The 24,106-nt window shown below is 41.2% G+C and overlaps 1 protein-coding gene across 7 annotated transcripts in view; it reads right to left on the reverse strand.

The window, feature by feature from the left end:
- KCNT2 (potassium sodium-activated channel subfamily T member 2) overlaps positions 1–24,106 on the reverse strand; it is a 397,559-nt gene that overhangs the window by 68,952 nt on the left and 304,501 nt on the right. For 5 of the 7 annotated variants that reach the window (XM_029081284.2, XM_029081282.2, XM_029081281.2 and 2 more), the window contains 3 exons: positions 20,303–20,475; positions 10,834–10,905; positions 5,585–5,719 (listed from right to left, as the gene is read on the reverse strand). In XM_029081284.2, the coding sequence (XP_028937117.1) occupies positions 5,585–5,719; positions 10,834–10,905; positions 20,303–20,475 (380 nt within the window). The remainder of the gene's footprint in view (positions 1–5,584; positions 5,720–10,833; positions 10,906–20,302; positions 20,476–24,106) is intronic. The other 2 variants (XM_029081285.2, XM_029081283.2) reach the window with 1 other exon arrangement.

Below are 24,106 nucleotides of genomic sequence, written 5' to 3' on the forward strand. Positions count from 1 at the left end.
GCAGGTCTTGGTAACGGATAGGATGTGTGGGGTGAACGAGAGGGACGAGTCAAGGATGACACCGAGACTGCGGGCCTGCGGGACGGGAAGGATGGTCGTGCCATCCACGGTGATGGAGAAGTCTGGGAGCGGACCGGGCTTGGGAGGGAAGATGAGGAGCTCAGTCTTGCTCATGTTGAGTTTATTGCCAACAGCTTCTATAATGATATTCCTTTCTTCTCCAGGTATTTGCGAACGTATATATCTGACAGTTTCCCACATTAGACTGACTCCCACAGAATCTATTCCTCGCTCATTTGGACTCCCCCAAGCACTTAGAAGAATGCCTTGAGCGTCACAGACATACAGTATTCGACTCTCCATTAGGGCATTCAGGAGATTGATCCAGAGTAGATTGATCCTCATGCATCTGTGGAGAGCAGGCTACCTACATCAGATCCAGCTTTTATTCTGGGTTGCAAATGAAAGCCTCTGGTTGTAGGTTTCCAAGATTTGGACTGCAGTGTTTGAGGAAGAAGGTTCAGCGTGAGATCTTCTCAACTTTTACATTGTTGGGAAGGCTATGAGACTGTGCTTTAATGACTGATAGACTGTGCCACACGAAACCTGAAACGCTGTTCCTCTGGCCACAGTGACCTATTGCTAGAGGAATGCAATCATCTGCACAAAGCAGGTCCTAAACTACAGACTCAAAGGACTTTGAAGATGTTCATAGCCTACAGAGATGGAGGAGTTTCCCAGAGGCCAGACACATTGCAGCTCTCTTGTTGGTTCTCTAAGAATGCAAGTGGATTGATTGCACATACCAGTTCACTCCAATGGAGCTGGGGAAAAAGTCAGACAAGGCACCTTTTGCTCTGAATCTGTCACCCAATCTATCACATAACAATCTGAGAAGCTTGGAGAATTTCTCAGGGCAGACTCATTTACTTTTCTAGAGCCCTGAGCTCCAGATGGGGTCAAAAGCTTTTATAAAGTCAATAGTCAATGAACAAAGCTGTCTCGGTGCTGCCCTTTGCTTTGTTTTTAGAACTTCTTGTCCTTCTCTGCTGGGTTGTGTTTCAGTCTGAAGCCATATTGTGACTCAGGTAGCACAGAGTTAACTAATTTTTCAGAAGGATTCTTGCTGGCGGAGGAAAGTAGGAAGATTTTCTTATAGTTTCTAGTGAATATTCTCTATATTCTTAGAAATTATATTCATATTACAAAAAATAATTTATATAATTGTTTTATATTCATAATATATTATTAATATCACATTTTCTCTGAGATACCTTCCCCAACTGAGACTTCATTTCCCTTTCTCCCTCTCCCTTCTGTGTCACCCTCGCATTTGGATTTATATCTTTTAAGGGCTTGATATTCAGCCCCACAGCACTTATGTACAGTTAAATAATTTATTTTAATGTCTGTCTCCCCCTCTAGACCACAATCTCTTTGAGGGCAGGAAAAGTGTCTACCAAGTCTGTTGTACCACACAGGTCCAAGTGCTTAGTGAGGTTATCTACACACAGTATATGCTCAAAAAAACATCAATTGATTGATTATATTGAGGAAAAGTTTGTGCTGATAATGGGAGATCAAATCCCCACCCTCATTTGTAGATTTCTGCAGGGAGGCCATTAGATTTGTGTGTTTCCATTTTTCATGGCATTAGACACAGTTTTAATAATAATAAGAAGAAGAATAATTGTATTTGTTAAGCACTTACTATTTGCCAATCACTGTTCTAAACACTGGGACAGATACAAGATTATCAGGTTGTTTCATGTGGGGCTTATAGTCCTATTCCCCATTTTATAGATGAGGTAATTGAGGCACAGAGAAATTAAGTGACTTGCCCAAAGTCACACAGCTGACAAGTAGCAGAGCCTGGATTAGAACCCACGACCTCTGACTCCCAAGCCCATGCTCTCGCCACTAAACCACGCTGCTTCTGGTTACTGTCTCAAAAGTTAGAGTGATGGTCAGGTGTCCAAATACTGATGTTCAGGTCTTGAGATCAACCGGCAAAAGTTCACCAGGGGGAGTAACAAGAGAGTTGCCCACACCAGGAACCCTGGAGCGAATGAAAAGAGGAGCTATGGAAAGTCTGTGCTGGCACCAGGTATCAGAGAGTGGTTATTATTAGCTCTCCGGTCCCTTGAGTGAGTCTAAAGATGTAATGCTAGATGCAGGCAGCCAAAAGCAACTGGTTAGTAATAATAATAATAATGTTGGTATTTGTTAAGCGCTTACTATGTGCAGAGCACTGTTCTAAGCGCTGGGGTAAACAGAGGGGAATCAGGTTGTCCCACGTGGGGCTCACAGTCTTAATCCCCATTTTACAGATGAGGGAACTGAGGCACAGAGAAGTTAAGTGACTTGCCCACAGTCACACAGCCAACAAGTGGCAGAGCTGGGATTCGAACTCATGACCCCTGACTCCAAAGCCCGTGCTCTTTCCACTGCGCTACGCTGCTTCTCTAGTACAGTGCTCTGCACACAGTAAGTGCTCACTAAATATGATTGAATTGAAAAAACTGGTTAATCAGGGCAGTCCTAGGAGAAGGGCTATGTGGACAACTTGCTTTTTCTATCCTGTGCTGTTTTACTGATCCCTGGGCAGATTGGCAACTTCTAATTTAGCTGTTTTCAATCAATAGCTGTCAACATCTCACCTTGGATGTCCTACCAACACCTCAAACTGATCATGTCCAAAAGAGAACTCCTTATCTTCCCACCCAAATCCTATCCTCCCCATGTCTTTAATAATAAAAATAATAATAATAATAACAATGATGATGGTATTTGTTAAGCACTCAATATGTGCCAGGCACTGTACTAAGTACTGGGGTGGATACAAGCAAACTGGGTTGGATACAGTCCCTGTCCCAGATGGGGCTCACAGTCTCAATACCCATTTTACAGATGAGGTAACTGAGGCACAGAGAAGTGAAGTGTTTTGCCCAAGGTCACACAGCAGACGAATGGCGGAGCCAGAACTGGATCCCATGACTCTCTGATTCCCAGGCCCGTGCTCGATCCACTACATCATGCTTCTGTTCTAATGATCTAATGATCATTAAGGTATGATCTAATGACCTTCCCTTCACTGTAGACAATGCCACAATCCTCCGAATCTCACAAGCCTGTAACCTTGGAGTGGTCCTTGACTCACCTCTCTCATGCAACCCACTGCATCACCAAATCCTGTCAGTACTAACTTCACAGCATTGCTAAAATCTGCCCTTTCCTCTTCATCCAATCTTCTACTATCCTGAGCCAAGCACTTATGCCAAGCCTATGCCTATCCTACCCCGACTACTGCATCAGCCTCCTTGGTAGCCTCCCTGCCTTCTGTCTTTACCCCCTCCAGTCCATATTTCGCTCTGCTACCCAGATCATTTTTCTAAAAAAAGTTCAGTGTAGATCTCCCCACAACTAAAGAGCCTCCAGTTGCCCATCAACCTCCACATCCAACAGAAGTTCTTATCATCGGCTTTAATAACTAAATCTGCTCTCCCCCTCCTATCTTTACTACCTGTAATTTATCTTAGTATCTATCTTTCTGGCTAGACTCTAAACTTCTTGAGGGCAGGAATCAAGTCTTCTATCACTGTTGTAGTCTCCCAAGCATTTAGTACAGTGCTCTACTCAAAGCAAGCAGTCAATAAATACTACTGATTGATTGAGTTGACTGAATTGGGGGTGGGGTGTCAATCAGGGGTTTTATTTTGGGTGGATTCTTAAAGATTGAATGTCCCTGTCATGAGGAGGGAAAGTTTCAGAGGGTGTTTAGACACCGGCAGGAATTTTGGGATCCAAGAGGCCTCTCTCTAGGGAACCTGAGAAGAGGCTGAAGTTAAGGCCTCTTCAAATGAGGATGTCGATTTTTCCAAACAACTTAGAGGAAGTAAATTAGAGGAATAGGTCTCTTTACTGTTGTTTTGTTCTCTCCCAAATGCTTAGGACAGTGTTCTGTACACAGTAAGTGCTCAATAAATGTGATTTACTGAATTGGGCTAGTTTTATGTGACCTGCCTCTTCTTGTTGTGGTACAGCCTCTTAAATAAAATACAATTGAGAAGAATCTTTAGCATTATTAGACTTTTCTATGATGAGGAAACAGTTCTGTCTTCTGGTTTAGGCCATGAAAAATGTTTTGTGTTTTTTCAATTTCATTTAAAACCCATGTTCTAAAATGCTAAGGATAAATCTGAAGAAATAGAATAAATTGTCTGTGTATCTTAGCCTGTATTTTTTCTGACTGTTGAATAAATCACTTTCTATTGTACTGGGTTGTTTGAGAGAATAGCCAGTTTTATGGATTCACTCCTCATACCAATAGTAATTCTAAAACTGTCTCTGTATCCTAACCTCTTTTTTTCTGACTATTGAACAAACAGTTTTCTATTATACTGGTTGTTCTGGAAGACTATCCAGTTTATAGATTCACTCATACCAATAGTACTCTAAAACTATTTATTATGCAATGACACATTACATTCATACCAATTCATTTCTGAATATTAAACAATTTTTGCTAACACTCTTTAGAAAACTGTATTTTTATTTCAAATAGCATAAAAAAAAACTTTGTAAAATGAGTATATTTTCAAACCCTAGCTACTAAGAATGATTAGAGTAATTTTTCTTATGCCCATTAATATTTGGGGTATTTCTTAAGCTGTTACTATGGGCTAACCACTACATTAAACAAGGGGGTTAAGTTAATGAGGTTGGATCCAGTTCCTGTCCCAGATGTACCTCACAGTCTAGAAGGAAGAAGAATAGGTACTGAATGCCTAGTACAATGCCTAGTAAGTGCTTAGTACAGTGCTCTGTACATAATGAGCGCTCAATAAATATGGTAGAATGAGTGAATGCCCATTTTACAGATGAAGAAACTGAGGTAAAGAGAAGTGAGGTGACTTACCCAAGATCACACAGCACCAAAGTGACAGATCAGAATTAGAATACAGTTCCTCCGATTTCCAGGCCCATGCTCTTTCCACTATCCCCTACTGGATGCCAAATAATGTTGGTATTTGTTAAGCACTTACTACGTGCTGAGCACTGTTCTAAGCGCTGAGGTAGACACAGGGGAATCAGGTTGTCCCACGTGGGGCTCACAGTCTTAATCCTCATTTGACAGATGAGGTAACTGAGGCACCGAGAAGTTGAGTGACTTGCCCAAAGTCACACAGCTGACAAGTGGCCGAGCCGGGATTCAAACCCATGACCTCTGACTCCAAAGCCCATGCTCTTTCCACTGAGCCACGCTGCTTCCCTATAAGTGTTGATCCTGTCTGTCTGGGACAAACCCATGAACAGTGCTTTGGGCAGAACTTTCACAGGTTCGCCCTAGGCATAATTAGGCCCAAACAGGTATTGCTTTTCAAGAAAATTTTTAAAAAATGAGGTTGGTCCATCCAGACTTGGCCAGCCAGTAGCCATCCACTTTTCACCTGAGACTGCTGGGCGTCAAATTTAGAAACATTAAAAAGAAAATTCAATCAAGCAAAATAAGGGATAGAAACACGAAGAGCAAGAAGTGACCACTTCCGTTCTGCATGGTGGGGTTGATCTGTCAGAAACTTACCTGAAGAGTGTTTGCACGTTCACAATCGTTTTGGCATCAGCCATGTAGTCCTCTTCAGCGCTCATGGTGCTTTCTTTATCCACGACCACCATGTTGGCAGCAAAGGTTACTCCACATTTGAGCAAGTCATCTAGGCTTGTGGAGGAAGGAATAGATGGATAGTCACTATTTAAAGTGCTGTAATGCAAACCTATTTGTCCCAGCAGTTCATAATAGTAGGATTCCTTCCTTAGTCAATTGGCCCTTTGAGTATGGGAACCGTGGATTTAATACACAAGTCAAATTGAGAGAAATCATAACATTCAGCTCCACGGATGATAAATCAAGTGTAATTACTACAGAATCACAACTGAAACGTTATTCTATCCTCTATCTCACTAGTGTTCCAGTTTTCAAACATGCAAGGGAAATGGCCTTACTGACGAATCCTGATTAGTACACATAAATATTAACATTCTCTCAATTCTATAAACATATACCAGCAAGTATATTTCAGAGCTGTAACACAGAGTCAACATAAACTAATCCATGTTTCAAGCAGAAATTTTAAAAAATGTTGAGTGCTAATTTTTGAAATCAGATTGATTCCTTGTCTTCCGCCCAACTGCAGAATAGATCAGGCCCACCAGTCAAAGGCATCAGGTCATTATGCCATTAAGCAGGGAATTCTCAGCTGCCCAGTTTGGTGTCTGGATGATTCAACAGTGCCGGATATCCTTGACTTACGATGTTTCAAGTTAAGGAAAATAGCACATACAACACTTCTAAACGTACACCCTGCTTCAGGGTTATGATGCACCAGTTTTAACTTTATACCACAAGCCTCCTTTATGGTGCTATCTCAGTGGCATTGGGTTGTAGAAGTGATGTGCACTGGAGCTACGGGGAAACAATTTTAGCGGTCATGTTGGTGGGGTTGTGGGTTGCAATGGAAGAGACATTTTAAAGAGGCGGGGTAGGGGGTGGATCTAGAATGGGCAGGGGTGGGAAGGGGGGGAGGGGGCACTTACCTGATTTCTATGCAGAGTCAATAGGGAAGGGTGACATGTTTATTTTACTGTTAATGAAGTAAATCTCAGCTACCCGTACCTTGGATTCTCTTTGACTCGATATCAATAATAGTAATTTAGCTATATTACCCACCTATAATTGATGGAGTGCACAATTCTCTGCTATCCAAACTCGATTCCGCAACCGATCCCCCATTTATAACATTGTTACTCTGTGGAATTTGGTACCGATTTACAGAATTTCAACTTAAGTCAGTTTTCGGGAGGACCTCCAAAGAGAAGCAGCATGGCGCAGTGGAAAGAGCACGGGCCCTGGAGTCAGGGCTCATGAGTTCGAATCCCAGCTCTGCCACTTGTCAGCTGTGTGACTGTGGGCAAGTCACTTCACTTCTCTGGGCCTCAGTTCCCTCATCTGTAAAATGGGGATTAAGACTGTGAGCCCCACGTGGGACAACCTGATTCCCCTGTGTCTACCCCAGCGCTTAGAACAGTGCTCTGCACATAGTAAGCGCTTAACAAATACCAACATTTTTTTTTTTTATAGCCCTCTGACTAACTTTGGCTGCATTGCAGGGTTATTGGACAGCTTACTGGACAGGCCTGTCCAATCCATTTCTTGTGAACGGACAGCAGAAGTGGACAGGCAACCATATGTAGGTGACGCTTTGGAAAACTCCAAATTACTATAAACTGTGTCAGAGTGGGCAACCTAATTCACTGTTATTAAATAGAACGATAACCTCCACAAATGAACTCTATGTGGAAACCACATTGAAGTTAAAATGGACATATTATAATTTCTTTGGCTTTTTCTAAATACAAAGCAGTTAGAGAGGGTAAAAAGTATGTTGAATAACCATTTCAAATGATGGCTGATACTAAGTATTCAGGTGATTAAAGCCTTAAGACAAGTGAATGAGCTGATATTTTGATGAGTTTCATCAAGTAATTTAAAGCACTTGAAATAAGAGCTGTTTTATAAATTAACTATTTGAAATATCTGCTCCTTGAACTCACTCCTGCATGTGTGACTAACTTGTTCAAATGCCACTGTAAAAAATCAAGAAAAAGCTATGGGCCTCTTCCCTGATCTCCTCTCTCTTCTGTGTCATCTATGCACTTTTATCAGAACTCTTTGGACATTTGGATTCACCTTAACCCTCCTTCCCACAGCACTTATGAACATATCTGCATGTATATAAATATAATCTATGTATATATATGTTAATGTTGGTAGCCCACTCTAGATTGTAAGCTCCCTGTGGGCAGGCAATACATTTACCAACTCTGTTGTATACTCCCAATTATATTATCCTCTAGATTGTGAGCCTGTTGTAGGCAGGGATTGCTCCTCTTTATTGCTGTTTTGTACTTTCCAAGTGCTTAGTACAGTGCTCTGCACACAGTAAGCTCTCAATAAATATGACTGAATGAATAACATGCATAGTACAGTGGTCTGCACACAGTAACTAAATACCACTGATCGATTGATTGATTTACTGATTGAATCTAGAGGGTCTGTAGTCCAATCTTGATGCTGCCACTTGCCTGCTATGTGACATTGGGCAACTCATTTAACTTCTTTGTGCTGTGCTTCAGTTTCTTCAGCGGTAAAATGAGTATTAAATACCTATTCTCCCTCCTATTTTGACTGTGAGCCCCACGTGGGACAGAGACTCTGGCTGGCATCTACCCCTGTACTGAGTGCTTCAAACATAGTAAGCACTTAACAAATATCACATTTATCATTATTATCAGGGGTGTGTGGACAGGATATTTCCCTCTGATTTAAGGCAGAAGGGCACTCGGCAGCCTGAGTCCAATCTCCCCAGGAGAGGGCTAGAAGAACACAACATTCTGTGTCAGGGACTTTATGGCTAAAGCAGTGTAAATAAAATATTACTTTAAATGAATCACCTCCGCAGAGTGGGGCCAGGACCATTACATGGCATTTCCAAGCCATATTCCCCCAAAGGGCTGACTACTCTATGGTACTCAGAAAAGTAGATTTATGCTATAAATGAAAAGATGCAAGGAAACCCAAAGTGAGAATGGTTTCTTTGTCCTGGAAACTCCAACCAGATTGCTTGGTCCTTTAAAATGTTTGCTTCTGACTCTCAGAGTATGTCGACAAATTCCTTTCTCTAGGCTACTTCAACAAGAAGGCAAAACAGTGTCTCAAATTTCACGCTAAAAAAAATTAGGTGTTTCAATAATTATGATCATTTTGATTAGTGTGCTTGTCTCTCCAAGGGTCTTTGGCTCTAATCATTCACAACTGATTTCTGTGTGCACGACTATTCTAGCAAAGAGTTCTCTGGGGGTGCCTACACTTTTTTTCATCTCGGTTGAGATGAGGTCAGGTTTCATTGGACATCACTGCCTACTTATTCATCCGCAAGCAAATGGCTTTTCTCCTTTCCTTGAAATGTAGCAGTTCCACCATATAGCTGAAGGCAAGACCACCCACGACCAGCCTGAAGGGGCGTCTTCTTATCACATGCTGGGCCTCTCTCACTTTTCAAATGCTCACCCAGGTAAACGTGAGGTTGTCATGCTCACATATACAGCAAACAGTGCATAAGTGAACAAGCAGCCCACCCTTCTTGTGTGCAGTGGGAAACAATTACATTCTGATTTGGTTGCATCAGTTTATAAAGCAGGCACTCTCAGCCCAGTGCTTACATTCTAGGATCAATATTGAATTTGAAAGTCAAACACGATTCTTTCCTAGGGCTATTTTTTAAAGTTACATCTGTAGCTTTGAGCGAGGACAAGGAGAATTTTGTTACAGTTTCAAAGCAGCTGATCGAGCAGTGACAGAACATGTATTTGGTGACATCGTTGCAAAAATGATTAAAAAGGTAGCTTTGGTCTGTTGAACTCTGAATTCACTCTGAATTCTGTACTCCAGATTTTATAAATTCACTCCTTAGTCATCACATCACAAATGAAAGATCACTGATGTTTTTTTTTAATGCTGCATGCAGAACTTTCCACACAACTGAGGGGCACGCAGTTTGATTTAAACCATTGAAGAACAGTTAAGAGAATAAGCAATTTGCTTTTGAAAACCATCTGATTTCAGTTGAAATTCCTTTTACCCAGGTGAATATTAAAGTATGTAATTTACCTGCTTTTTAAATACAAGTTCATCTCACCAGCAGTATATTCTAGTGCTAAACCCGGTGCACTGAGCAAAGTTGACTGTCTTCTCTCTCTAGAAAGTAGAAGTTGTTTCCCTCTGGGTCACTGAGGTCGGAGCACTTGAATTGACTCGGACACGACTCCAAGGTGTCTATTGGCCTGGGCCCTGGGCAGGGCAGGGGCTAGAGTGGAGAAGAGGAGGAGGAGGGAGCGGGAGAAACAGGAGGGCCCAGGGTCCAAGCAGCTGGGACCACAGGCCAATTGAGGGAGAGAACATAGCAGAGAGGGCTCTGGGAAGGGAGTCCAGTTGCAGACGGAGCAGGGGTAGTTAGAGGCAGGCCTGCTGTAGGAGAAGGAGCATTGATAGCCGTGGTGCTAGGGCAAGAGGAAGGAGCAAGGTTTGCGGAGAGAGTCAGGGCCAAGACACGGGCAACACGTACAGACTGGAAAGTCTACTGCATTTCTCTGATTAGAAATGGGTGGATTGGATATTAAAATGAGTGAATTGGGATATTAAAATGGCAGAACTGAGGTATTACAATGGGTGGATCGGTATATTAGAATGCATTCCTAAGGAAATGATATTTCTTGTGTAGTTTCTGACCGATTCAACTGGAAAAACTCAAAATTATAAGGAAATCACACTAAACTCTCTAGCTTAAAGCAGATATCTGGAACTTTTGTGAAAGCCCAAATGCTTATTTCAATTTTATTGAAACTTCAAGCCTTTAAAGCTTTTCCTGACACCATAAGGTCACGTATAGCCAATCCCGCTACTACTCCTCCAGAAATCTCAAGGATTAAGCTCAGTGAAATACACAATATTAAATCAATTTTAGAAACTGATTTTTTTCAGCGTTCCCATAAGCATGAATAAAGTCAAACTTGGCATGCAGTTGTCTTTTGATGATTGGATCCTGGGCAAAGATTTTCAGTCCAAGAACACAATACATGAACACTACCCATGCAAAAGGCATCACCTTTAAAATACTGAACACACACCACACCACACACCAATCATGCAGTTAAGAAGCAAGTACACAACAACCACAAGACAGATAATGTTTAGGTGCTAAGTATTATATCACCTACTTGTCAATAGTGCCCACCATGTAGTAAACCATTGGAAACCAACAGATTGCATCCAGAAAATGCATATCTGGCCTACGTAGCAGATGGGTTACAAAATGAAAGACAGTATCACAACAGAGGCAGCACTCTAGTGAACCTATGTGAAGTGACTGAGTTTGGAACGTCACTGATGAAATTACTTTTCAAAAAGGAGGAAGTGGCTTTCACTTCTGAGTTCCAAAAAGAATATCATTTGTGTTCACAATGAAGAAGGAACATAATCAAAGGTATTAGGGATTGTAAAGAACTCATTTTAAATTTCTAAATCAGAAACGGTATGGCACAAACCTTAAAACACTTAGCTGAAATACCACTGATGCATACTAAAGCATTCTTTATTATGGCATTTTGATAATAAAAGATATTTGAAATGTCCTTGTGGGGACAGATTTGCCCTCTGCATTAATCTTGGGAAATTTTTCCATAAAATACAACAGACGTAGGATTAGGTCTATCAAAAATGTATTTGGAAGGAAATCATCTATTTATTAAAGAAACTTACCTGGTATCAAATTATATATACATATATATTTATTGTTTATATGATTTACCTTACCTAAATCATTAGTATAATCCCTTATGTCAACGACAAAATAAATATCAATTACCTAATAATAGTGTATGAGAACATTTGCAAAGAGAATACTCCTCTTTGGGACCAAAAGACAAATTGAAACCTTAGAGAAAGAGAAAATATGACATCTCAATGGCATATTCATAATATAGTTTTCATAAAATCCTACTGATTATACTCATTCCTTCAATTCATTGCATCTGTTGATCTCTTGTAGATATTAATAAAGTATTAAGGAAATCTAAACCTCATCTCTTCCTCTCTGTCCCTATCCACCTCAAAATTATTATTTGTAAAAACTACTGGGAGCCAGAGAACCTGGGTTCTAATTAGGGATCTCCTCCCTGCCTGGTGTGTTACCTTGAGTCAGTCACTCTACTTTTCTGTGCCTCAGTTTCTGGCTGCAAAATGGGGATTCAATACCTGTTCTCTCTCCTACTTGATTGTGGGATAAGGAAAGTATCCCACCTAGTTGACTTGTATTCACTCCAGTGCTTAGGAAACTGTCTAGCACATAGTAAGTGCTTAACAAATACCATAGGGAAAGAAAAAAACAGCGCTTTACAAACAGTAAGTGCTTAACCAGTACCACAAAAAAAACAGAGATAGGCTTTTATAACAGCAGAGGGCACTAGAAAGTTATTCAATTTCATTGTCATTTCCAATTTACAAAACTGAAAGAGACCAGAATAAATTTTCTCTTCTGCAATGTAACTCATTTGTTTCAGTTTAGAAACTGATAATCGATGGAATGAACCCATTTAAACGGATCCACACTTGAAAGATTGAGAGTACTGGGAGGGTTTCTCAGTCTAAGATTGACTCTTTACACCGCAGCACCCCTGAGCTATCATGCCTGGGAAACAAGCATTGCTTATTCTCCTCATCATCCCAAGCCACCTCTTCTGAACAGGATGGAAAAGAACTCCAGCTGCAGCAACCCACGGCCCTTGGACCTCCTGAGTCACTAGCAGCTTTGTCCCTAATTCTCCTGCATCATTCGGAGGCTATGCTCCCAGTCTACCTGGCTTAACCAGAACTGTGAAATTTTCCAGCTACGACAGTATACCTCCATCGATCGATCAATCAATCAATTGTGTTTATTGACCGCTTACTGTGCGCACAGCATTGTATTAAATGTTCAGGGCAGTTCACTATGAAAGAGTTTGTAGACACACCCAAAGTCGTCCCCAGTTCGTCCCCACCTGCGTTCATGGATTTTGAAGCCTCTGAGGGACAGGGTCCATGCTTAATTCTCATTTGCACACTCTTTCCCTGAGCTTAGTACAGTGCTCTGTACATTATTAATATTACTACTACTATTATTTTAATATTAATCATAGTCATATCACTATTACTATTATTATGAGAAGCAGCATGGCTTAGTGGAAAAGCACGGGCTTGGGAGTTAGTGGTCATGGGTTCTGATCCCAGCTCTGCCACTTGTCAGCTGTGTGACCTTGGGCAAGTCACTTAACTTCTCTGTGCCTCAGTTACCTCATCTGTAAAACGGGGATGAAGACTGTGAGCCCTATGTGGGACAACCTGATTACCTTGTGTCTACCCCAGCGCTTAGAATAGTGCTTGGCACACAGTAAGTGCTTAACAAATACCAACATTACTATTATTATTATGACTACAACATGATCCCCACCCACCTCCACAAATTAGAGATATATAGAAAGGTTTGACTGGGGATGCTGTGACTATTTGACTTTGAATAGCCCTGCTTGCGTGGTAAGGAACCAGAAAATAACAAACGCAGTGTTCTTGGATTTTTATTGTCTTTGCTGTTGTCCCTGTCCTTGTACATTTGGGCCTCCATATTCACTCTTATGGGATTTATCCACTACTTGTCTTCCAACCTCCTTATAGATTGTCAGCCCTCTGAGTCTTGTTCACACTTTACACACACATACACACAGTTGACTTTGAAAAAAATAACTACCACTGACATTGAACTTCATTATGCATGAAGATGCTGATGATGATGTTATTTCTTAAGTGCTTACTATCTGTCAAGCACTGTTCTAAGCAAGCTAATCAAGTTGGACACTTTCCCTGTCCCACATGGGGCTCACAGTTTTAGTCCCCATTTTACAGATGAGGTAACTGAGGCACAGAGAAGTTAAGTGACTTACCCAAGGCCACACATCAGACAAGTGGTGGAGCCAGGATTAGAACCCAGATACTTATGACTCCCAGTCCCGTGCTCTATCTTGTAGAGAAGCAGCGTGGCTCAGTGGAAAGAGCACGGGCTTTGGCGTCAGGGCTCATGAGTTCGAATCCCAGCTCTGCCACTTGTCAGCTGTGTGACTGTGGGCAAGTCACTTAACTTCTCTGTGCCTCAGTTCCCTCATCTGTAAAATGGGGATTAAGACTGTGAGCCCCACGTGGGACAACCTGATTCCCCTATGTCTACCCCAGCGCTTAGAACAGTGCTTGGCACATAGTAAGCGCTTAACAAATACCAACATTATTATTATTATTATTATTATCTACTAGGCCGATGCTGAAAAGGCCAATTAAGGATTCATGGTCCCGGTCACATTGGGCATGCAAAACGATTGTCCCTTGTTTTCTTTTGCTTACTGATTATAGCGTCTGGCCCTGTTTTTTCTTTGGCCTCCTTGTCTCCCTTTTCTAGTGACACTTTTGCTCAGAGAGAGACACTCCCTTCTTGATGTCAGTGTGCACTGCAGTTCTGTCCTCCACAACAGATACATGGTTTTCAGCCTGGATTCAGCCTTGTCTGAGGCTTGGCTTAACTAACTGTGTCCTTAAAACACTTTCTCTGCTTTCCCCGCTTTTGGGTTCCCAATTTCAGCTCTCCATTCAGCAGCTGTTTGGGTATCCTGCTGTTACTCACTCTCTTCACATATCCCACCCAGCATAGCTGTGCTAGGGTGACCACTGCTTGAATCCTAGGAGACAGACTATGTTCCAGAACTGGGTTGTTCACGATTTTGTCTTGCCATTTGCTTAATGGCACACAGTAGGTGATGAACGGATGAATGAAGGGATGCATCACTTACAAACTGCCATGCTATTTTTGCATTTTGTACTATAGTGAATGTAAGAATCACATTATTGATTCTGACGAAGACCTATTTAAAGTGATACAGTAAGACCAGAATATAGTAAAGAAAATCCTTTTCTCAGAAAGGAATATTTGGGGCATTTCTTTCACAATTTTGGATTCCTAAATCCCCCCAAACAACCTTAAACTGGGATATGTTCCCATAAGATTGGTAAATCCATTCAGTGAGAAAAAAAGTGAACACTCAACTAATGTAGATTGCATTATCTCAGTAGAGAGGAAAGGATGTTCCCAATCTTTATCGGGAAAGGCTGATAAAACTGAAATCAAATGTAGACTTAGAGACTCCCTCCTAAATCCAATCTCAGAAATCCATCAGCAACATGCATAATTACCCGGTGGTCCCATTGAATTATTAAAAGGCAATTCAATTCAATTTAAAATTGTATGTAGAATGGTATCTTTGTGCTAGAAATACCAATACCAAACTAGCATATCACATAAATTAAAATCTGATGAACTACGATTCTTATTCTTTCTTAGAAATTTCAAATCAAAAAGTATTAAAAACTAATTCATTGACCTAACTTTCTATCTTTATTAGAGGTTTTTTATTTGTATAGTGCTGAACAAAAATTGGAGGAACTAATTTGTAACATTCAGTTTTAGAAGAGCTATTGCGAGTTAATTAGATTACAGTTTCATTTGAGATTTTCCCTTCAGTATTTTAATTCTGTAAAACTCTCCTAAAAGAAATGTTTGATTTACTTTAAGAATAATCTCACTTCTTTGCTGTTTTATTTTTCTATACACTATATATATACAATATTATGCAATAGAAATGCACCTCAGACACTCCTACCCTATCTCTAGATGTTATAACCACACTGGCTCTCCACAACTCCAAAATAATTTCAGGCTGAGAATTATTTTCAGATGGTTTTGTAAATTTTAAGACAAATTGGCCTTTGTAAAAGTGGATAAATGAGCCATTATTAAATGGAGCAAAAGGATGAATACTAACATTCTTGAGACAAAAGCACCATTTCCTTGTGATAATGGGAAACAGATTGCAAAATATCAGTGAGAGTGGAGTAACAGATGCTACGTTGTAAGAAAACAGATTGCTCAATGTTTTCTGGAACCAACACAACTCATTCTTGACCTATGTTCCTTAACTAGAGGAACAGTAGACAAGTGATGAAAGTTACCAATGGAGCTCTTTTATAAAGGGGTGGAAGAGAAAGCTGGAGAGTCTATTCTTTTATGAAAGTCGACATTAATTTCCTTTACATCTCTACTCAATTCTCTACTAATCTAAAGAGAAAAGTGGACATGGAGACATAGATGCTTCATAATATTACCTTACTGCAAAATTCAAGCCAGTGATATTACAAGGAACATTTCTTACATAAACTTGGGCTCAATATCTGAAATGCGTAGCTTCCGAAATGAGCGGACATATTAGGAAGAGTATCATTCCAAGTGTCATTGATTTATGACTTAAGCGATGGTAAGTGAATGCTATGACTAGCAGAGACTAGAGAAAGTAAGTCAAGGCGACCGAGCAGCAGAATAAATACAATGGGATCCATATTGATAGAGACCCCTGGGGCCTAGACCATTCAGGGAGCTATGGCTTCTGCAGATAATTGTGGTAGTCGCTGTTTGACCTTCACTTAACTTCTGTGCCTCTGTTTCCTCCTCTGTAAAACTGGGATTAAATGTCTCTTCTTTAGACGGGAAATGTGTCGAATTTGATGGTATTGATTTACTATAGTGCTTGATATACAGTAGGTGTTTAACAAATGTTATGACAGTAAGCGCTCAATAAATACGATTGAATGAATGAACTATCTTTAGTATTAATCATTTATTGGAGTAAGCACTGGGTACAATGCATCTCTTGAGCCCCTCCAATTTTCCAAGTTGTCATGTCCCTTCTGGTCTCCACACCCAACCTCGAAGCAAAACAAATCCACGCCCTCAACTATGCCTTCCCCACTAAACTCCCTCACTCCCTTGTCCTTCTGCTGATCTTATACCACTAACCCTCATTTCTGTATCTCCTCCACAGACCACTTCCTTCACTCTTTTGCTCGAATTGTTGGAGAGCTGCTGGAGGAAATCCACACATCAGGGTGATCTCTTCCATTTCAAACTCCTCCTCACCTGCTTATCTTTTTCCTTTTTTCTGCCCAGAAAGACTACTTCTTGACCCAGTTGTTTCAAACCTTTAGCTCCCTCCTCAAACCACAATCCCCCTACCTCTCATCACTTGCCCCTAAAGATCTTTCCACCTATTTCATTGATAAAAGTGAAATTATCAGGCATGATCTCCCTAAAACTCTGCTCACTATTCCAATCCCACCCTCCCCTTGCCCGCTCTTCAACTCTCCCATTCTTCCCAGCAGATTTGCAAGGGGATATCTGCCACCTCCTCTTAAAATCTTCTCCCTTTACCTGCACCTCTGATCCCACCCTATATTCAAATTCTTGTCCCTCCCTTCTTCCCTCCTTGATCACCATCTTCAATCACTCACTCTCCAATGGTTCCTTCTCTCCCACTTTCAAACATTCCCATGTATCCCCTATCCTAAAAAAAACAAAAAAACTCTTTCTTCACAGCACCCTCCAGCTATCCCTTTCCTACCATTCCTTTAAAAACTTCTCAAGTACAATGAGGATACCCACTGCCTCTATTTCCTCTCTTCTCACTCTCTCCTGGAGCCCTTGCAATATGGATTCCACTTCCCTCCACAGAAACTAATGACTTCCTTCTGACCAAATCCAACTTCCTCAACTCCATCCTATCCTCTTTAACCTACTAGCTGCCTTCAACACGGTGGACCACCCCGTTCTCTTAGAGACACTACCAGCATACCAGCAAGCACTGTACTCATTTGTTCAACTGTTTATATTTTCATTACTCTATTTTGTTAATGAAATGAATATCGCCTTGATTCCATTTATTTGCTATTGATTTAATGAGATGTTCATCCCCTTGATTCTATTTATTGCTATTGTTCTTATCTATCCGTCTCCCCCGATTAGACTGTAAGCCCGTCAAAGGGCAGGGACTGTCTCTATCTGTTACCGATTTGTACATTCCAAGCGCTTAGTACAGTGCTGTGCACATAGTAAGCTCTCAATAAATACTAATGAATGAATGAATGAATGAATGAATGAATGAACAGTGCTTGACACACAGTAAGCACTTAACAAATACCATTATTATTATCATCATCATTATTAATCTTAGCTTTACTGACACTGTCCTCTCCTGGTTCTCCTCCTGCCGCTCTTGCTGTGTCAGTGTGCCTTTGTGGAAAGACCATGGGCTGGAGAGTCAGAGGTCTTGGGTTCTAATCCTGGCTCCACCACTTGTCAACTGTGTGACTGTGGGAAAGTCACTTCACTTTTCTCTGCCACAGTTACCTCATCTGTAAAATGGGAATTAAGACTGTGAGCCCCACTTGGTACAATATGATAACCTTGTATCTCCCCCAGTGCTTAGAACAGTGCTTGGCACATAGTAAGCGCTTAACAAATACCATTATAATTATTATTCCCAATGTCTTTTACTGGCTCCCCTATGGCTTCTCACCTGCTAACTGTGGAAATCCCTCAAGGCTCAGTTCTGGCCCTTTTCTATTCTCCACCTACACCCCCTCCCTTGGTGACTTGATTTGCTCCTATGGTTTCAACTATCATCTCTTGGCAGATGATTCTCAAATCTCAAATTCTTAAATCTCCCTTTCCAGTCCTGATCGCTCTCTCTTCTGGTCTTGCATTTCATCCTGCCTTCAGTTCATATCTACTTGGACACCTAACTGACACACCTCAATCTAGAAATGAATGAAACAGCACTCCTTATCTTCCCTCCCAAACCCTGTCTTCCCCCTATTTTCCCATTACCATAGACAAAACTGCCAGCTCCCCAGTCTCATAAGCCCTTAACCTTGGCATTGTTCTCGACTCATCGCTCTCATTCAATTCACATATTCAGTCTGTCATGAAATCTTGTGGATTTTACCTTGTCAATAGCTCTAGAATCCACTCCTTCCTTTCCACCCTAACTGCTACCAACACTGATCCAGGGACTTGGCATATCTCACCTTTTCTATTGCATCAGCCTCCTTGCTGACTTATCTGTGACCTGTCTGTCATCTATCCAGTCCATACTCTGCTCAGCTACATGGATCACTGTCTAAGAAATAACTTAATCCATCTCTACCCTCTCCTTAAACAGCTCCAGTGGTCACCCATCCATCTCCACAACAAACAGAAACTCCTTACCGTTAGCTTTAAAGCACTCAGTGGACTCTCCCATCCTACCTTACCTCGCTGATCTACTACTTCCTTATATGAACGATTCCCTCCTCTAATACCAACGAGCTTCCTCTGGCTTGGAACTCGTGTCCCCTTCTTATCTGGCAGACACCTCTCTTCCCAGCTTCAGAGCCCTACTAAAATTCACATCTTCTCCAAGAGGCCTTTGCTAAGTCCTCACTTCCCTGTCTTAGACCTCCTGTCTACATCATGTATGCACTTGGGTGTGTTACCCTTAACTACTTGGATATTTATCCTCCCCTCAAAAGCCCCTCAGCACTTCCATACATATCCACCTGAAATAGATTTGAATGTTTGTCTCTCCCTTTAGTCTGTAAACTTTTTGTGAGCAGGAACTGTCTATGTTCCTAGTCACTTTTATTATCCTTCCCTTAAGTGCTTTGTAAGCCCCTAGTAACATGGATTAAGTCTACCTACTCTATTCAGTTGTACTCCTTATCTTCCTGAGATCAGGTTGGACACCGTCGCTTTCCCTCAGAGGGCTCACATTCAAAAATCCCCACTTTACAGATGAGGTAACTGGGGTAGAAAGAATAATAATCTTGGTATTTGTTAAGCACTTACTATGTGCAGAGCACTGTTCTAAGCACTGGGGTAGATACAGGGTCATCAAGTTGTCCCACCTGAGGCTCACAGTTAATCCCCATTTTACAGATGAGGTAACTGAGGCACAGAGAAGTTAAGTGACTTGCCCACAGTCACACAGCTGACAAGTGGCAGAGCCGGGAGTCGAACCCATGACCTCTGACTCCGAAGCCCAGGCTCTTTCCACTAAGCTACGCTGCTTCCCCCTGTCCCAGTGAAGAAGGTCCCAGTGAAGTAACTTGGATTAGAACCCAGGTCCTCTGACTCCCAGATCCATGTTCTTTCCACTGAGCCATGCTGCTTGTTTTTTAGGGTGTCTATTCTGGGATGCTGAGGCAATGCGGATGTGGCTTTTTGTGGGAGTTTATAGGGACCCCAGTCGGGTGCTGATGAAGGGTGATTGTGGCTCATGGTAATAACAGGTTTGCATCCTTTTCCCAGGAGTTTTACAACTTTCCCTCTTTTGTCCGCATTCTTAAGGATTGGTTTATGTCTAGTTTATCATTCATTGTAAAAATCCTGTGTAATCCACAATTTGATACTGCTTGCCAAAAAAATACACACTGGGTGGGAGAAGTGGATTTCCTTTTCGTACTTGGGTAATTTTGCATTGCATATTTTAATCTGAGTAATGTAATTATAATTTTTAGCACAGTACTTCACAAGGTATATTTGAATAAACTTTTAAACAAGGGATTAAAAATGAGTTCCTTCCTGATTAACACAATCCATTCACCTCCCCATCTTTATCCCTAACTTAATGTGCCATAAGGTTTCTGATTTTTACATGTTCCAAGAAACATAATTTCATAACAATAAAGCATATAATACAGCTTTCAAAATATTTCCAACTCAAATATATTTTGAAACGTACTTACGGGTTATCCAATAGCAAAATTATAGGATTAAGTTCTTTCTTTGGTCTGTAATATGCCCTGAGAGGAACAATAAAGTTATACAATCCATTTCCAGCTGTCTCAGCTGCAACTATAATCAATTTATTTTTGAATCCATAGGCTTTTGCATCCTCATAATAATTATGTTGGCAACTCTAGAAACAATATAGAAAATAACATTTTGGAATCTTTCCTCCAGCTCGCCGTCCATATTTTCAGGGAAAACAACTGGTATCCCTGGGCATGACAGTGCACATTATTTAGAAAACCCATAATGCCAATGAAATAAAAAGGTCCAATATCCAGAATTTGGTAAATAACAGGACCTCTGTAAACAATTTGCATCCAGAAAAATCCCCCTGTAAGGAGACGACATGCAGCGCTGTATTGGTGATTTTTCAGTTCAGCTCCCTTTGATTCCGGAGTTTTTGTTGCTTTTTTTTCTTCTTTTCTCTTGCCATAGAACTATTCATTTTTAGAAAACTTTGGAGGATCTGCTTTGGGCAGAGTGACCACAGGATGGCACACCACACTGCATTTCCTAGCCCGTTCCCACAGGCCCTATCATTACCACTATCAGAACACTAGACTTCCGAAAACAGTCCTATTGATTTGAGCAGATTCTTTGTCATTGTTTTTGTCACCATGGCCCCATCTGGGCAGCTGCAGAGTGCTCTGGGAAAATGCCCACGAGTCCAAATGGAAATGAGGAACTCAGTCACATTTTCTCCTTCACGGTATTCCATTTGGACAGCATAGTCATTCCCTAAAGATTTTTGCCGAGAGCAAGAGGAATTATTCACATGAAGTCGTGTCTCCTTCTAGAAACCACCTCTTGCTTCAACTGCGACCAAAGCATATAAGGGTGTCGAATTGCAAAACTGCCATCATTCTGGGTCATCTTTCAGCACTGATCTGAGTCAATCTATTGTCTTTATTGAGCGCTTTTTGTGTGCAGAGTGCTTCGAAGAATTCAATATAACAGAGATGGCAGACATTCCCTGCCCACAGTGAGCTTACAGCCTAGAGCGGGAGTCAGACATTAACATAAATAAATAAATTACAGGTATGGATTTAAGTGCTGTGAGGCTAGGGGAGGGGTGAATAAAGGGAGCAAATCCAGTGAAAGGTGATGCAGAAGGAAGTGGAAGAAGAGGAAATGAGGGCTTAGGGAAGTTGGTGTGTTGCATAATTACTGGATTGAATCAGGAGAGACCTCAGGCTAGTAGTCCAGAAACTCTGCACAAATATTTTGTGAAGATTCTGCAGAGCTTTCTGCCACCACTAGGAGCTTTCATTTCAAGCTGACTTCCAATCCAATTATTTTCTTATTAAGATGTTATTTCCTCTAAATGTACTAAACCTACACTGATTTCCTTGGAGAACCTATTTCACAATCTATTCCACGATCTGAAAATACTTATTTTACATCCTAATGGATTTATCTCACAACCTACTTTTGTTTAGGTGAACAGGGTCACAATTAAGCAATCCAGCAAAAAATGACAAAAATCCTTACAAGTGAAATTAAAATTGAGGCTAATAAAAAGAAGTAATTTGGATGGGGATTTGGTGAATGTAAATTGTGTCATTTTCATTCCATTTAAATACAATAATTTTTCGTTTGCCAAAAACAAAATGAATTATGAAATGGTTTGCTTTTTTTCCCTAAATGCTATTTTATTTCTAAAATCTATCCTATCAACAACCCCATAGTTCCTTATTTTAATGAAAAGGTAATATATATATATGCATCTATATGTATTAGGCAAAATACTAATAATTTAATACTATTAATAATACATAATACTATGAATTAGTATATATAGTATACATGCCTACTGAAACATGCAGATATCCTTTCAGTATCTAGACCTTTTGGTAAGTTTTAGTCTTGTTTAAAGGAATGTAAAAATAGTTGGCCCCAAAATGTATAATAATGAAATAGCTCACTTCTGTCACTTTTGAAAGGTCTTTATTTTCTTTATGGAGTGTATTAAATTGTTTCAATTTAGCTTCCGTACCCAAGCTACCTTCTCTTGATGACCAAATTAATGCCCTTAACACCACTCTCTCTACTTAACTCTCTCACTCTCCTATTCCTTCATCAGTCTCGTACCACTAACCTACAGATGTGCATCACTTCCCACAGTATGCATCCTTCGCTCCTGTGCAGGGGCCATACAGAACTCCTGGTGGAAATCTAGATATCAAGTCAACTTCGTCCACTTCGAGTTCATTCTTGCCTGCTTTAAGTCTTCCCTCTCCTCCACCTCCATCATTATTTCTCCATCCTTATTGACTCACTTGCCCACTACCCTTGCCAGTGTTTTCAGATGTTTAACTCCCTCCCCAAACTCTCATTCTACCACCTCCTCCATCTCTCACCCCTAATGACATGGCCAAGTACTTTATTGAATTGAAACCATCAGGCGTGAGCTGCCTAAAGTCTCCAATGTTCCTCTCCAGCCCCTACCTCATCCTGCTCTTCTTTGACTCTCCCATCTTTCCCAGCAATAACTCAAGAGATGACCTCCCACCTCTCAAAATCTACCCTCTCCACCTGAGCCTCAAACCCATCCCTTCACATCTTATCAAAGCACTTGACCCGTTTCTCCACTCCCTGATCACCACTTTCAACTGTTCAATGCTTCTTTCCCACAGCTTTCCAAATGACCATGTAACCCAAGCCTAAAACCTCCCTCCCTTTACCCCACTATCCCTACAGTTATCACTCCATTTCACTCTTACCATTCCTCTCAAAACTCATTAAGCCCATTATCTACATGTGCTGCCCTCTCCTCCTTTACTCCAGTTCTCTCCTTGACCCCCTCCAATCAGATTTTGGCACCCTTCACTCCACCAAAACTGCACTCTCAAAGTTCACCAATGATCTTATTCTTGCCAAATACAGTGACTCTACATCATCTTATTCCTTTATAACTTCTCAGCTACCTCCAACCCGGTGGACCACCCGCTTCTCCTGGAAATATTATCCAACCTTGACTTTCCCGACACTGTCCTCTCCTGATCCTCCACCCATCTCTCTGGCCACTCAATACCATTTTCTTTTTTGGGCTCCTCTTTTGCCTCCCACCACCTAACTGTGGGAGTAACTAAAGGCTCAGTTCTGGGTCCTCTTCATTTCTCTATGTACACCCACTTCTCTGGAAAACTCATTTGCTCCCTTGTCTTATACTACCACTCTATGCAGATGATTCCCAAATGCATATCGCCAGCCCTGATCTCTCCTTCTCTGCAGTCTCACATTTCCTCCTGCCTCCAGGACATCTCTGCTTGTATGTCCCTACCAACATCTTAAACTTAACAAATCCAAAACAGAACTCCTTACCTTCCCATGCATACCTTGACTTCTGCCTGACTTTCCTGTGACAATAGACAGCACCAACCATCCTCCATGCTCCCAAACTTATAGTCTTGGCATTATCCTCAACTCATTCAACCCGCATAGTGAATGTCACCAAATCCTGTCAGTTCAACCTCTCAACATCACTAAAATACACCCTTTTTTCTCCAGTCCAACTGGAACCTCATTAATTCAAGCAGTTATCTTAACCCGCCTTGATTACTGCATCAGCCTCCTTTCTGATCTTTCTACCTCCTGTCCCTTCTCACTTCAGTCCATACTGCATTCTGCAGCCTGGATCATTTTTCTTGAAAACCATTCAGTCCACATTTCCCCACTCCTCAAGAACCCCCCAGTGGTTGCCCATCCACCTTAGCATCAAACAGAAGCTCCTTGCCATTGGCTTTAAAGCCCTTACT

Source organism: Ornithorhynchus anatinus, chromosome 16 (genome assembly GCF_004115215.2).
Source record: "Ornithorhynchus anatinus isolate Pmale09 chromosome 16, mOrnAna1.pri.v4, whole genome shotgun sequence".
NCBI lineage: Eukaryota > Metazoa > Chordata > Mammalia > Monotremata > Ornithorhynchidae > Ornithorhynchus > Ornithorhynchus anatinus.